Genomic DNA, 16,093 nt, shown 5'->3' on the forward strand with positions numbered 1-16,093 from the left:
CAGAGAAATGATGGGGTTTAGTTTAACCCTCATGTTTTAACAATGAGTGAACTTTACAGCTTTAATTCACTAGAGATGTTGTGCTTTGTCATTATCACTCCAGTTTTAGTAGAGGAATTAAAAGGAAATTTATAAAAATTAACCAAACAAATTATCAATCTTGGCATCCAGAAGCTTGATATAATTCAACACACAACATTTTAATACAAACTAATTAGAAAAATACAACTCACAAGGCAAGCCAGAGACGTGCTTCATGTAAATATGGTTATTCTTCTGTACAGTGTAGCAATCAGTGCCAACATGCTTGACTTTCTTCTCGCGAAAAACAAAAGAAAACTAATTTAGCAGCCAGCAGGTTTCTGTATAATTCAACTTGGACGCTTTTGAAAAACATGATCAAGCTAATAACAAGGCCTCTCTTAATTTGTGAGAGACAGACACTGTGAAAATGAAAGGTTTTCACTCATCAGCAACAACGCGTTTTATGTATAGTAACAAGTTGTGAGGTAAACACACAGCGTGACATCAGGGCTATTAGAGCCGCAGCACACACGCTGCATTAATCTGAACCTCTGAGCATCTGACATGTTTAAAATCACCTCCAACAGACTCTTACCTTCAGGGGACTCCTCCTGCACATATGTGCCTGTCAAGTACCGGTGCACCAAGGCAGACTTCCCACTGGACAGATTTCCCACAATGCCCTGCAAGGCCAAGAGCAAAATACTGTGATTATTACTGACAGGTACAAGCCATAAGAATACGTAGACATGAATGATCATAATGATGACCTGACAAAAAAAAAATGTGTTTCTGAAGTTTTCAACCTTGCTCAGCAACTCCATCCATTTAGCGAGGCCACGAAATGCATCTTAACATAAATGGACCTTTTTTTGGGTCAAGCTGCTCTTTCTTAAGTCTAGAATAAACCTTTAAGATCGATCATAATGGTGGTTCTTTGTGTACTTTTTATGTTTTGTTTGCTTTTTGATTGTGGTCCTTTTAAATTTTCACAAATGAATAGATTTAGAAAATATCATTATAGCTGTTTCACAGGTTTTAACCATAATTATTTGAAAACTGTGTTTATCTTTTATCACAGCCAAAACATTTAAAGGGCTGTATTATCTTAACATATCTTAACATATTATCTTCTGGACAATGTAAAAAGAATAATCTGGTTGTTGGTTGCTGTTTGGCAAAGTATCAAATCTTAGCTGTACAAGTTTCCTTGAACGCACCAACAAGGAAAAACAGCAAGTACAATAGGATTTGCTGTACGACTAGAGCCCGACTAGAAATAAATCAAAGGCTGACATATTAGTTTAAAACATATATATTTATATTTATTTAAGAGTGTTAGTAACAAGACACTGCTGTGGAGAGAAATGTTTAAGGTGTTTTGAAAAGATTGTCCACCAGTAAGACTATTTATTAACTGTCCTGTTAAATGCCCTGCTCAGTACATATCCTGTTCATAACTCTTTAATAACAAAATTTAAGGGATTCTCATCAAAAACATTTATGCGTATAATGCGTAAAATCAATTTTGCCCCCTTCTTTTAAAAATATAGATATTAGTATCTGCTTCAAAAATGCAGTATTGGTCGGGCTGTGATTACCACGCAGAGTAAAGCAACTTTCACACAACATAGAAAAGTGATTGAGTGCTTCTCTAAGCACATTTTTATTTCACACTAGCATGAAGTGAAACTAACTGTTGCCTGGAAGGTACCAAATCAAGCTAAAAACATATGGTATGCTTAGAAAATGGTGGGCAGTAATGGAAAGTACATTTGGTTTGTAGTTTAGGAACAAAACCATTAAAAAAATAAGAGTTTGGTCCCTTATGCCGGCTGCGTGGGGTCGATACATTACGAGGAAAGTCCTCTAGCATACATCGGTTTGGTTGCAGTCTTTGCCCCCTGCTTCCTCTCCCTGGTGTCTAGACCAAACCCAACTACAACGCCTTCAGGGTGATGCATGGTGGAGGGTGGGCTGATGATGCCAGCATGTCTGGGGAGAACAAAGGCTGCAACATGCCTCATCTCCTCCCTCTTCTTCTCCTCCTTCTTCCCTACCCACCATCGCCCTCTTCGTCTTCAGATCATTAGTGGGTGTTAAAGTCAGGTATGGTTCTAATTATAGGGGAGGTCTGAGGCACAAGAGAAAAAGATCTGTTTAAGGTCTTTCCAGGCCTCCCCTCGCTATAATTGAAGTATATATATCATGAGGCATCCCCAGAAGAATAAACTATGAATAAGCTTTAAGTTAGCAAAAGTTGTAGGCTGTGTGCGGTGAAAGCTATGAGTCAACAAAATTCGACTTTGAACGTACCACAGACCCGGTGTTCCTGCTGTTTTAACTGTTCAGCTTTGTGACCTGCTGGTATACAGGCTCCATGAAATCAAACTGCCATATCAGCACTATTCCAGTACAAAACTCTTACTCTTCTTTGTAGATGTTCAGCTCTGATCTTGGAATATTAAAAGACTATCAAAGGCAATAAAACAAGGTTCGACCACAGTTGAGCTGCCGTCACGGAACTACAATGGCAGGGCGCCACTCGCAGTAGTAATGGGTGTTACAGAGGTGTTCTTCCCCGCGATTATGATCATCATTTCAACAAATCTGCAGGAAATGTTTTGACCCCCCCCCCCAGTTCCGATCGTTATCACTGTGGCATGAAAATGGAGAAACTGACTCTGATATCATATTAAAAAGTCCCTCAAACACATGACCTTGCCACCGAACAGCAACTCTTTGAAAGTTGTGAAAGGAACGATTGCTATTTTGCAACACTTAATTCAGCCTTTCCAGGTCCATTTAACAAACCCCTGCATGGAAGCTGCCAATTAACACCTTAGAAATATAAAAGGAAACAGAAGCATTTAAAGTGTGGGAAAAAAATGTTTGTCTTTGAGCTCCCTGTGAATCACCCCCCACCCCCCCATCTTTTGATTCCACTGAAGTCTTCTCTCTTGTAAGGCGCTACAAAAATGAATTCACCTAACATGGAGATATTATATCAGCTAGCAGAGTGGTGGTGTGCAGTTTTTTCAAGGCTGCTTGTCTTTATGGGCGGAAGACATTAAATCATGTGAGGATGTTAGCTGTGCATTTGGCAGTGCCTGTGTGTGTGCGTGTGTGTGTGTGTGTGCGTGTGCTTCACTGCCTGGTGGGATCAGACCCAGGATGTGTCACTAGTCTAGCCCAAAACTGTCACTCATTGCGTGTCCTGCTGCAAGCCACCCTGCATCTCCATGCCAACACATCTCATTAAAAATCACCCACTACGAGCCAGGGAAAAGTCCAGCCAATGTCCCAACTGTTCTCCCTCTCTCTCTCGTGTAAAATGCAAAACCCAGTATTACATGGACAGGACATGTTTTCCCACTGATATTTAAATCTATCAGTAAGATGAAACCTTCTGAGGGCGATTCAACAGAGGGACTGTTAGAAATATGGGGGAAAAAAAGTTACTCACCACCTTCAGCTCTGGCACTGACCGACTCAATGTCCATTCCTGGCTGTTGACGAAAGAGTCTAAAGGAAGAAGGACAAAAAAGACATTAAGTCAAGCAGCACTGAAAGGTAATCCATGTGTTTATGTCCCATTTGACCCTGGCTACAGACACTGACAGTATTTCCCACTGGATGACAGCAAAGTGACTTTACAGCTGCACTTTACAGACTACCTGTTGTGCGTTCAACAACTTGTATGATGGATTGTTCAGCTGTAACATAGCTGTCATTTCACCTGGTCCCCCCCGCCCCTCCCCCTTTTATTTCCTGCACACAAAAACAGCAGCATTGTGCCATATCTTTATGTACTGGAGTGTACATATGCAGGGCATGCTGCAACATGCTTGCTGAAGTCAAAGGTTAAAATGTTTAGAAAGATAACAGGTAAACCTCGACCTTAATGTCTGCTATAACCTCAGAGTAACAAGTAGAAGACAGTGTGCCACTTTGATCAGTATGACCAGAAAACAAAACTGCTAAATACAGTCAACACACAAAAATATGAAATGCAACTATTAGATGTTTTTCTGTGATAGTAAATTGAATAACTGTGGGGTTTTAAACTGTTATTCAGTCATCACAAGCAACGAGCCAATTTGGGCTTTGGAACATTTTTGTGTATTTTTAACATTGTTCTGGCATCTTACCAATCAAATGATTAACTGAGAAAATATTCTGCTGACGAATAAACAATAAAATTCATTACTGGTTGCAGACCGAAAGCTCATTCAAAGAAACAACCAGTTCATAAAGATGTCTCCATCCCCCTCATTAACTTGTTTAGGTCTAGTTTTGTTTATGTATTAACAAACAACTGCCAAGAAGGAATTGTGAAACACCTAAGGTGAGTACAATCTATGCAGGCTACCTCAATATAAGGTTTCAACACTGAGGGGGATTTAGCTAATCCATTTTAAAAGACAGTCATTAACAGGCTTGATTCAACTTGTTCAGTTTTCCAGTGACATTTGGAGGGTTCGACTCAATAATAATGAAAAAGGCCACTGGGAAAGAGCACTGCAAAGAACAATACAAACCCTGAGAAGTAAAGTCACAAATGACAACTCCACAAGCTGCGCCTGCTTCCAACAAAGATGGAGTACACAGTTATGTGTCATAACAACTATTAGAACAAAGACCATCTTCCTGTTTTGGATCATGGCTTTCTCACCATCTGATCCCACCCCCCACCTCCACCTCTAAGATGAAAGATACAATCTCTAATATGGGAGTGTAGACTCCCTGTCTCCAGGCAACAAGGTGTGTACTACCAGCTGAACCCCCCCTCTCCAATGTCTAAACCATAACAATTAAAGTGTTCATCCACCAAACAGGGAGCTATCATTACTGTAAGCCTGTTTGCTGCAGTAATAGTGGTTTCCCTCTGTGCCCCCAGGCAATGCTAATATGAAAAGAATGACAAACAGCAAGGTAACCACGGTCACTATAAGACACGTTTCTATTTTCTACTCCGAAATGTATGCTAAAAGCACATATGACTCATAGCTGAGCAGACCTGAGCCAAAAATTCCTTTACCTACTACAATTAGAGTGAGCTAAAATGTTTACTTATTTCTGACCTCCATTTACAAAGAGCCTCGTGCTGCTATGGATGTCTCACTTGTTGTGGGAGAGGAGAAGAGTGATTCCCAAACAGAGGGGCCTTTCACCACGCATTGTGTGGGGGCAGAGCAGTCTTTAAAACAGCACGCCTCATGTTAAGCCCTCTCGGTGTGGGTTTGACGTGTCGGGGCATGAGCGAAGACACCCATCTGATTCGGTTTTTAAGCACAGGAAACTAAGCTCAGGTCACAGCTTTCTGGGATGATATCAGATAAGGCCTCATTTTCTTGGATTTCCTGTCATTTTGTAAACTCCCATTATTTCCATATGTGTTCTCTGTACTTTATACAGTGATTTTCATTTATATTATGTGATTTTTTTCTATAATTGGAGGGTTGATAAAAAGTAGCAATTAGACAAACACACTGAGAGGTTCTGGTCTTTTGCGCTCACTGCAGTAACCCAACATTAAAACACAATCAATGAACAGAGAAATAAAACAGAAATAACACAGAGTCATAGTTAAAAATAAATAAATAAACAGAAAAAAGCATCCAGATGTACAGATGTTTTTCTCACATTTGCACAGTCCATGTAATCAGACTTTCAAAGAGGGACACATTCAAACAAAGGCCAATCCACAGATAACCATGTGGGGAAATTAAGTGTCATCAAAAAGACAGAGCAGAAATGGAGTTTTTGGCTGCTGACAAGCGCTGCTGCTTCTCTGGAACAGCACATTCCCTTATTACTGACCATAGCAACACCACTTGTGCTTTCATGGCCATAAAAAAAACAGAAAAGGAAGAGAAAATGAGGAACTTAATTGGACAGGATCTAAGACACATGCATTTTTCACAACATAAAAAAATACTTATATTTTTTTCCTCCCACAAACAAATCCTCTACAAGGTTTAACACAGGAAAGATGCCTGACTTTTGTCATCCTTGGAGCAGATACAGCACAACCACTTTGGTCGCCTGTTAAAAGAAAAAAAAAAGAGCTAAAATTGAATCCATGTGCTCTGTGTTACGTCACTCTTTAAATATGAGCATCCCCACATTACTGTGTCCCAGAATGCCTATGGAAACAGAAAAGTCCCAGCGTTTGTGATGCTCGCAGAGGACACCGGTGTCTTTGTCTCTGCGAGGGGAAAACTGTGTTGCCAGCTTGTTTGTCAGGTTTTTCACTTCACTGCTCATGTCTACTCAGATAAAAATGACCATTCAGTCTGAGGGTAGTGAAGCACAATCGACCCCAACCCCCCACTCCATCCCCACTTATTCCATTTCAAGAGAAAAGAAAATGCAATGTGAGCAGAAACCCTGTGCATACGGTTATTTGAGTGTGGGTGCATGCATGCATTTTCTACGTGCAGTGAATCTGAAGTGGTTTTTGGAATGAGAGAGGACAACCTTGAGGTCTGAAACTTCCACTCTATAGCTCTGACGGACTTTCCAACCATGCTTTCCCACCATCATAAATTACAGAGTGTGAATTTAGCTAGCAATTAGTAATCCTACTTCCCTGATTTGCCAACCTCATGACCGACCAACATTCCCTGACAGACTACTTTTATCGTGCATGTCTTGACAAAATGGTTCCGTAGCATCTTCTGTTTGCGTGCTTCTCTGCAAAGCCATGTAAAACCCAGTCAGAGCTTGCATCTCTGTTCTACTAAGCTCCCAAACACCCCTCTGTTACTTCTATCGGAGGAGGTAAGTGAGAAACACAATCAGCACAGAACAGGGTAAAAATATTTATGCCATGGCAGTATAATGCGGTCTGGATGGCCTGCCCTACTTAAAGCCCTTTAAGCCTCATGCTGTCTGCAGACGAGCATTGATCACTTCCCCTGAAAATAAATTGGACATCCTGGTTCAAGCAGCATTCTCATTTAACATGAGCTTCTGCAAATTGGGTTTTCGAGAAGTCTTGCAGTACAACGCTCGGGTTGATTGACTCAATTTGCGGAGCTGAGACAGGAATGTGTCAGATTTAGCTTATCAACCTTTTGCAACACGAAACAGTGCAAGAGAAGAGGCCGATTGAAACAATCAACCATGAATTAAAGAGAGAGACTGCATACAAAACGATACAAATTGCAGACCCCAACTCAAATAATTCAACAGGTTGTAGACAAACTGCAGGGAACTGTTTCGAGATGAGAGAACAGCAGGATGCTGCTCACCTACTGAACCACAATCCTCAGGAACAAAATGTACTTGAGAGGAGATCTGCGGAGGCAGATGCTCAAATACAAATTATATTAGGATATTAACAGATTTCCCTCCACTCATGCCCAGACTGTGTATTGCTTAGTGACTTTTCACTGTGTCCTCGAGTTTCATGCAGCAGGTGAGGGGGCATTATCACAGTGTTACTGTTTGCCCAAATTTCAGTCAGTCATTCTGTGTCTTGTTTGTCTTGAATGTAATTATCTGCCAGGAGTTCAGCTCACCCACCACTGCTGGTCCAAATGACACAGACAAACGCATCCTTTTAGATTAATTTTCAATCTGCAGATTTTGGAGCAGGCAGACGGATTCCAACTGCAAGGTAAAGTTGATACAGGAAAGACTGTTGGCAAGGATTCACAGGAAATGCTATCAAACAAGACATAGCAAAGGGAATTCCATCCTCATGAATAAATTTTATGTCAGATTCAAGATGAAGGGGGATGGATCACACACATGGGGGATTTTCTACAAATTGTCATAATGGCAAGTTAGGGCAAGTCAGAATAAATACGGATCAGTGAGCATCTCTCTGTCTGCTGGATCCCACTGACACCCTGTGATGAGGTTCTGTCTACAGTCCCATTTCCAGTATTTTAACCTTCATTTAGTAGGTGCGCTGCTGACCACCTATGCCTAGTGACCAGCAACCCCCTTCTCCAACTCAAAGACCCCTGGAGACCCCCCCATCACAGCGCACGGGTAACCGATCACCCCACACACATCCAAGGGCACGACAGAGTGGCTTTGTTCATCCACAGGTTGGGGGTGGGGAGTCTGCACACCTCAAACCCCCCTCACCCTGTTATCTCCCTTCCCCCAATCCTTGCCAAACACACACAACACAGAAGTTATCAGCAGGACACACTTAAAACTGAGTGTGTGTGTGTGTGCCCGTGTGTGTGCTTAGTTGTGGAACGGCTGCGCTTCAGCTTTCTGGATTTAATTTAGGAGCAAACACTTAAGCAGGTAGCAACAGGCACAGAGTCCCGCCCAGGGCACTGAACACCTAACTCTACTCAGGCTGATCGGCACACCTACATTCCTAATGCCTGACTGACTGACTCTGCAGTGGAATACATGGACAAATACGGCTTGACACTCCACCACAAAGGAACAGGTATCCATGGTAACATGTCATGCACATATACAAACAGACCTGGAGATCAACAAGGTTGACCTCAGGACCTGTTACAAGCTTTATGTTAGCTTGAGAATAACATATCTGCTGCGCTGGTTCAAAGGTTGGCTTAATGAGAATGAATACTGCATGCGTGAGACGTGACACTGGAGGAAGTCATTAAGTTGATGACTAATTAGGCCTTCGTGTGAAGGTGTAAAAATGGAGCTTGACAAAAAAAAAGAACATAGCAAATCACAGCTATTAATTCAGAGAGTTACAAATATTTGCCTCTCTCCCTGCTCTTCCAGGCAACTGGACAAACACTCCACTGTCAGAGTTAACCTTTAAACACTGTGCTTAAGTCTTCGTCTTCTCTTCTCCCCATCATTATAGCATGTAAGCCCTCTTAATTTAGCCCTGTTAGGCTGCCAAACGCATCCCCATTACAGCCACTAACTGCTTTAATGCTACTGCTTTAAGCTGCATCTCTGCAAGGCCAACAGACAGCATTATCAAGACTCTCATGTCCTGTGTCTGGGTAACACAGAGACCACAGCTGCACCACTGTAAAACAAGCCACTATAATGTGCTCTTATCAGTCACCAGTGATTTGACTTTACTGTACTCACCTACTCATTTACTGAACTTCAAAAATCTCATGTAAAGCAAAGTACTTGCTGTGTAAGTGCACACAAACAGGCGGTTCACACACGAAAAACACTGGAGAAATAAAGTACCCAAAATAGAAATTCCAAAAGGAGTCTCTGGAACCAGACGTTTTTGAATGCCATCCAAACTCACAATTCCCCATGTGTTTTTCATTTGCCTGTCCTTCTAAAAAAAAAAAAAAAGAGAGAGAGAGAGAGAGGAGAAAGAAAAAAAGTAGCATACTTCCGTGTTTCTCTCTTTCTCTGTAACTTTCTGTGCAGTGAACGAGGAGCTAAAATGGTGAACTGAGCTGAGAAATAATTTCAGCAATCTTGCAGGTCTTACCTTGACCTTTGTGGGAGTCAATGCCTGCCAGAGTCTCTATGGTGACTGGCTGTGACTTATTATTCCCAGCCAGGGGATACTGGCCACTGTCTTTGCTCTGGGACTGCTGGGATTCACATTTGCCACTGCATGGCTGCTCTTTCCTCCTGAAACGGTTGGCTATGAGCTGCCATATGCTTGGCTCTTCCTGAACGGGTTTGGAGGACAGTTTTGTTGGACAGAGGGGCACCTCCATTACCTTGACCTTCCCCCTGCTGTGGTACTGAATGTACTGCATGCCCCCATCCTCTATCTGCTCACTAGAAGTTGTAAGCGTTCTCCCTGTGAGGTACGAGAAAGGCCGTGGAGGCATTGTTGTCTCCTCAGCAATACTTTTAGTCCGAGGGCGTTCCTGTGACTCCCCCTCAGACCCTAAATTAACTTTGTCCCGGGGCCGAGTCCTCCTGATTCGTAGACTGAGGCTCCGTCTTAAAGTACTCAGCGTACTTTTTGGAGCATCAGATTTGCTGGATTTGGGAGAAGCATCTTTGTGACCGTCCTTCTCCTTGCTCTTATCTTGAGGTGCTTTGCCAAATAGCCTCCAGCGGAAGCCCCCTTTGAGAAAACCTCTTCCATCGCTGCCTGTGTGGTTGCAGCTCCTCTGGCTGTCTAACTCATCATCAGAGCCCCTCTTTCTCAGCTCCAGTACAGTCATACTGACAGGCCTGGGCTTCCAGTTCCTCTGGTGGACCCTGGGGGTCACCTCCGCAGTGGCTGGAGGCCGCTGAGCCACGACAGCATTGAGGCCATCCACTGCCCTCAACTCAGCCTTCCGGCTCCTGAACTGCGGGTTGTTTTCTAAAATGCCTGCCCTGCTGAGGGGTTGCTGGGTCCGGGAGTCTGACAGGACTGGGCCTGGGCCTGCCAGCATGCAAACACTCCTGGGCCTCCGCAGCGGTCCTTCTTGTTCAGGTTGAGTATCTCGTTGCTGCTTGAGTGGGTCGCCATACATGCTCACCGTTCTCCTGCCGAGTGGAGCTTCATCCTGACGTGGCCTTCGCAACACGGCCCGCGGCAGAGAGCTGTGTCCTGTAACAGTGCCATGTTCCGAAAAGACAATCCCTCTAGCCTGGACAGTGACAGAGCGTAAAGTTGAGCTCCGAATGCGTTGATCCTGGGTATCTGTCTGAGCAGTTAAATCTGCCACGTCTTTGCCTTGCTGTGAGGAGCTACCTGCATTCTCGAAAGGTTGTTTCAAAAACCTGTCTGTCTTCATTTTTCCCTCCACCTCCTCCAACTCCTCCTCGTTCTCCTCCACAACGACCTCCTCTCTTTGCCTCCCAGCTCTACCTGTACAGATCAGGGAGGGCCACCTGTCGGGCTCCTGCCGTGCCCTGCCCAGCCTGGGGCTGTTCTCCATTGGCACTAAACTAATCATCTCTCCTCCTGGCTGGCAGTTCTCCACCAGGGTGTGGGTGACCTGGCCCATTCCCAGCATTGACACCGGCGCATCTCCCGGTGTTTCTTTCAGGGTTACAGAGATGTGGTAAACGGTTTTCCCCTGCTGCACTTGGCCAATAGCTGTACTCCTTGGGGTTGCATCCACCGTCCCACTGCTGAGGAATAGCATTGCACTTCACTCCACCTGATTCACACATGCATCCTCATTCACACACAATAACAAGCACATAGCATGGGCAAATGTTCACATGCTGCCCGGGAGTTGCTGAGATCCAGCTCATAAAGTCATTCATTTGAAGACCAAATTCCTATGCCAGGCATAATCCTTCACCTTTGACATGGGAAAAAAAACTTCAAACAAGTTATAGCGAAGCCTCGCTGCCACCTGCATCCTCTGGCTCCTTTACTAAGCAGACTCACACAGCTGCTTTCTCCCACCACTGTTCTACCTGTCCTGCACAAGCAAATGAACAAAAGAAAAACAGGTTATCCACTGCTAGTTTTGCAACAAAGTCCAAACAGTAATAGCTGCAAAAAGTTGCAACTTAAAAAAAAAACTGAATCATCCTTCCTCTTTGGCAAGTTACGAACTGTGAGCAATCCCCGTTGTTGGCGGTGCAGACAAACCCCTTAATCTCTGAGCTCTTTCCATGCAGAGCATGAGGGAGTGTGTCTCTGTTTGAACTTTCAGCTGCCTTCCAACCCCCAGTTACATGGAAAACAAGGAGTGGATCCCACGGGCATTAAACACGCCCTCCTGATTCCTCCAGAGCTGCTATACTAGCCCCCAGAGACATAAACAGACAAAAATGAACATGAGATTGGGAGAAGACAGAGCTGATTACACACTGCTGTAATTAACAAAGACTGCAATCCATGAATGGACACTTTGTGTTCCTCTGACCAACAGTAAAACTCTAAAGGGGAGATACTTTTCAATGTTTAATAGAAGAGTATTTTATTTGATAATCCACATTTAAGTAATCACCAAATTGTACTTTTTACTTTTACTTGAACTCTTCAAGTAAAAAAAAAAAGCCTGCCTCTCACCACAGGACTGGAGAGAACATGAATACAAACGTAACCTGTGTTAGTAACATGGAGTATCCACACAACTACACACCACGCTTCCAGTGGCTCCCACTACACAGCCTACACACTGTGGGAGAGCTTAAGCTTAATTCCAAGATTGGCTGACAGCTATTTATGGTGAGGAAATTGTATTCTTTTTAAAGCACTAGTAGTTACACCGTGGAAGCGAATGGCATATTGGATATTAATGAAAATAGCTTTCTCTGCATGTTGACGTAATTACACAGTTACAGCTCAGGCTGTTCAGCATCTAACTTCACTGAGAAAAGTGGCACATTGAACCAGTGAGAAAAATCCTAATGTGAACTCTAATCAGATGACATGTTAAGAATGAAAAGACCAAAACACTTTCATATTTTCCTGTTCGATCTCCTCTTTTTCCAAAGGTGTGGTGCTTGATGATGCATTAATGAAATGAAAAGGAGCCATTGAATCAGGGCCATGGAACATAGAGAGCACCATCTGAATTAGGCCAGATTTTACCTGCTCAGCTCTGCAGCACTCTAGTTAATGTGCTGTAAAGGTTGGAACACTGCCCCCTTGTGGCCAAAAGGGAGAACAATGCTGGTAGGAAATAGAAAACTGGGGAAAACTGATACCAACTTAGTTAGCATGAACATAATTTGCCGGAATAATGTTTATATGACACGTGACCAGAACAAAACTCTCTAGATTTGGATATTACAGTGAAACTTCTCATTACAACATTTCGTGTGTTTCATATAAACCCTGAAACAGGTGCATGACTAGAATTTAGTATTATTGCTTATGAGTGTTTTTGGCAGAAAAAGCCTAGAACAAAATAGCAATTAGTGCATCACTGTGGGAAAACCTGTATCAGCATGACTGCGTCACTATGGGAAATCCAGTAGTGTAACCATGAAGATGGAAGCTGCAGCCCACTTTGTGCCAGAAGCTGATTCTCACCAGCAGTTGATTGAAAAAACTCATTTTTTCTCATAAAAAAACACCTTGAAGCAAGCTAATGGCTGAAATGCTGATCATTTTCCTCAGGCTGTAGGGAAAAAAAGACTTGAAAATACCATTACTTTAAAGTGGCAGAATCAAGGCCTTTGCCATTTCATACCATCTGCACCTTGTGTGTTCTTATCAGCATAGTGGTGTTAGAATGAAAACAACTGAAAACATTTCAGGTATTGTTCCAGGAAACCTAGTGCGTAATTTTTAAAATGTACCATAACCACAACTATGCACGCACAATCATCTTGCTGTTTCTTATCAGCAAGAGTATAGAGTATTACTAGTAAAATGTCAAGATGCCACGAAAGTGAACTTAGATCCCATGTTAAGCCGGCAAAGCTCACTGCGCTGGCCTTTACCTTTGTCTGTGAAGCAGGGGTTTGGAATGATCTGGGGCTCATCATCAAGCAAACAGTCCTTTTCGCTCCACTGGATCTGGTGGTGTCGATTTCGTCTGCGACTCCCGAAGCACAGCAACATATCTAGCTATAATCTCAAAGGGACTTCTCCATGACTCACAGAAAAACCATTCAAAAAGAAAATATCAGGGTGCCTGAAATATAACATGCCATTCCATATCATTGGTCAACTTTTCATTGTCTTCCCCCTCCTGGGTTTTGTCTTCTTTAAGGGCATTGCTGTGAAAATCTTCCCTCAGCTCCTGCATGTTGGTCCTCTGGAGCTTTCGTCCAGCATGGCTACAAGAAAAAGAAAAGAAAAAAAACCCTCTCTTTTGGCAGCTGCATCACACTGTGGCCATGATGTGCCTTCCATGCAGTCTTGATAATGTGGTTACCAGCAGAAGCCTGACCGGTTACTGGACGGGCTTAGGAAGTGGCCCAGAGAGGCCATGTGTCATGGTTCACTTGAAGTCGTTTCCTCCTCTGGTAATTCGTAATGCAGGTGTTGGTTAGCAGGGTCCAACATAAGAAACACTGATAGGATTAAAGTTAATCCACTATCCCGTTGTCTTTGTTTGTGGTTTGGTCCAGGGGAAACCTGCACTGTGGTAAATCCTGGGATTTCAAAGTGCTGACCAGGTAACAGAGCCTCTCTTGTGTGCCCCTCTCTCCTCCTCTGTCCCACAGCTAAATGCTTCTCTCTCTTGTAACCGTATCTTGATGGTAGCTGGTGGGGTTTTTCAGAAAAACTGGATTAGCGTGTTTTGAGATTCCTGAATTACCTGCCGCCTCCTCCTCTGTATCTACGTGTGTGTACACATCTGCCTGATTGTGAGCGGATGTCACACTGTGTGTGTTGGCCATTTATCTCATCTGTATGCGTCACCATGACAAGTGTTGTTTTGCCAACATGTCTCTGACCTGACTTTGTCCTTTACCTCCCTTGGGCTACAGTCAAAGTCCTTACCAACACAAAGGTTTTGCTGGTACTTTTTTTAAACACATCTCTCATCATATGTGTCATCACTGTCACCTCTATCATCAATCTTTCCCAGTCACTAAATGTCATAAACAAGTAAATGCTGAAAAGAGGTTTGCGGACTATCCCAAAAGTCCTTTCTACATTCCCAGCATTTTAGAAATAAATCATTACACTGTAAATGCACCACACATACATACAGCATGCCTGAAGTAAATTAGAACACACGAGGGGATTTTTTTGATTTTGTTAGCTAATAGGAAATAACACCTAAATTTAATTCAGAGCAGGTACCAATATATTGTTTTATTGAAAAAACTCATTACAATCTCTAATTAGATTGTCTATTTTTGCCTCATCTTCTTAATTGAATTCAATTAAGGCTTATGTTATTCAACAGTATTTGCATTTTCAGTTCACTCAACACAATAAAATTGTCACTTCCAGAGGGGGGCAGCCACATCACGAAGGAGCTGCATACAGATATTCGAAGATTAAATCTTAAAGTATTTTCAAAAGCGAAACACTTCTTAAAAGTTTGGGCTAACTTTTGAAATTAAACCACCTCATTCGGATGTCTCTGTACTGTAAGCCTGGAGATACTAAGAGGTTGGCACTGGTTTTAACAACGTCATTAATTACCTTAAGGGCTTAAGTAATTTCAGAGGCTGTGATACCTTTCAAATACCTATTAGCAGGGACCATGGGACAGATATGTCTGAACAGCAGACATGACAGACAGGCAGCACTGGTGTGTTTATATATGGACACAGACACTACGAGCGACAAACACTGGTGTTGTCTAGCAGATTGCATGGTGCATCCAAGCCACACGAGTAAAGCTTACTAACCCCTCGTCAGTAATAGAACATGAGTCAGTGTGAGGAAGACAGCCATGCACATATGTACGCTCTTTCATGAAGACAGTTTGCTTCCTCTGGCAAACATGGTGACAGGAACAGGCGACAAAGGCGCTCTCTGACTTAGAATGATCAGCACTAGGCGGGTAGGTGGCAGTAGTCGAACATTGCCTGATTTTTTTTTTTTGTCAATAAGGCGTTGCTGACCCCATTCACACATACACAACAGCAGCACGACTCACACATCTGACAAGCATCCAGCATTCTCCCAGTGTCACGCAGAAAGACAAAACCTCTGGTGTTATCTACTTTCTGAAAGCACAAACATACATGTGTCATCTGCATTATTCACAAGTGTTTGGCGAGAGGTTTGCATGACAAATCAGTGTCAGAGCTTGAAGCAGTGACTCACAAGGTCTAATGAGAACAAAAATGTTCATGAGTTTTCATAGGTATTGATGTCATGCTTTTAAATTTAGCCTAGGAACATGTGAAAGTAAATCAGCTTTTTTTGCACAGGGAGCCCAACATGGAGCAAGAGGAGGAAGGAAATTATTCACAGCTTTCAGAAAAGTCCGTGATTGAAGAGACGTTTGACCTAACTGGACAGAGTCAGAAACTGTGATTAGCGTCATCACAGACCAGGCACATGGGTTCTGAATTGCTAATAGACCTTGTACAAGATTCTGCCTGAGGCTTCAATCATACCAAATGACTCCTGATGCCATCTTCCAGATTTTTTATCTTAGCTGGATGCTGGCAAAAAATGCTAAGTAGGAAGAAGAAGGAAATATGATGAGACTTTGTCCAAGCAAATGCAGTTAACTGTTCCTGAGGCATTCCTAGAAATAGACAGATATGGGTATTGTGACCAAAAATCAATATCATGATCATT

General features: G+C 42.9%; 1 protein-coding gene across 4 annotated transcripts in view; it reads right to left on the minus strand.

Annotated features, from left to right (window-relative positions):
• Nucleotides 1-16,093, minus strand: part of agap3 (ArfGAP with GTPase domain, ankyrin repeat and PH domain 3) — a 115,837-nt gene that overhangs the window by 61,160 nt on the left and 38,584 nt on the right. The window contains exons 1-4 of one of the 4 annotated variants that reach the window (XM_018676396.2): nt 13,755-14,241; nt 13,318-13,656; nt 3,491-3,549; nt 620-707 (exon numbers count right to left, since the gene is read on the minus strand). In XM_018676396.2, coding sequence (XP_018531912.1) covers nt 620-707; nt 3,491-3,549; nt 13,318-13,438 — 268 coding nt within the window. In that variant the 5' untranslated portion in view covers nt 13,439-13,656; nt 13,755-14,241. Of the gene's footprint in view, nt 1-619; nt 708-3,490; nt 3,550-9,445; nt 11,680-13,317; nt 13,657-13,754; nt 14,242-16,093 lie in introns of those variants that run through there. The other 3 variants (XM_018676397.2, XM_018676394.2, XM_018676395.2) reach the window with 3 other exon arrangements.

The sequence above is a fragment of the Lates calcarifer genome, linkage group LG4, assembly GCF_001640805.2.
Source record: "Lates calcarifer isolate ASB-BC8 linkage group LG4, TLL_Latcal_v3, whole genome shotgun sequence".
NCBI classification, from domain to species: domain Eukaryota; kingdom Metazoa; phylum Chordata; class Actinopteri; family Centropomidae; genus Lates; species Lates calcarifer.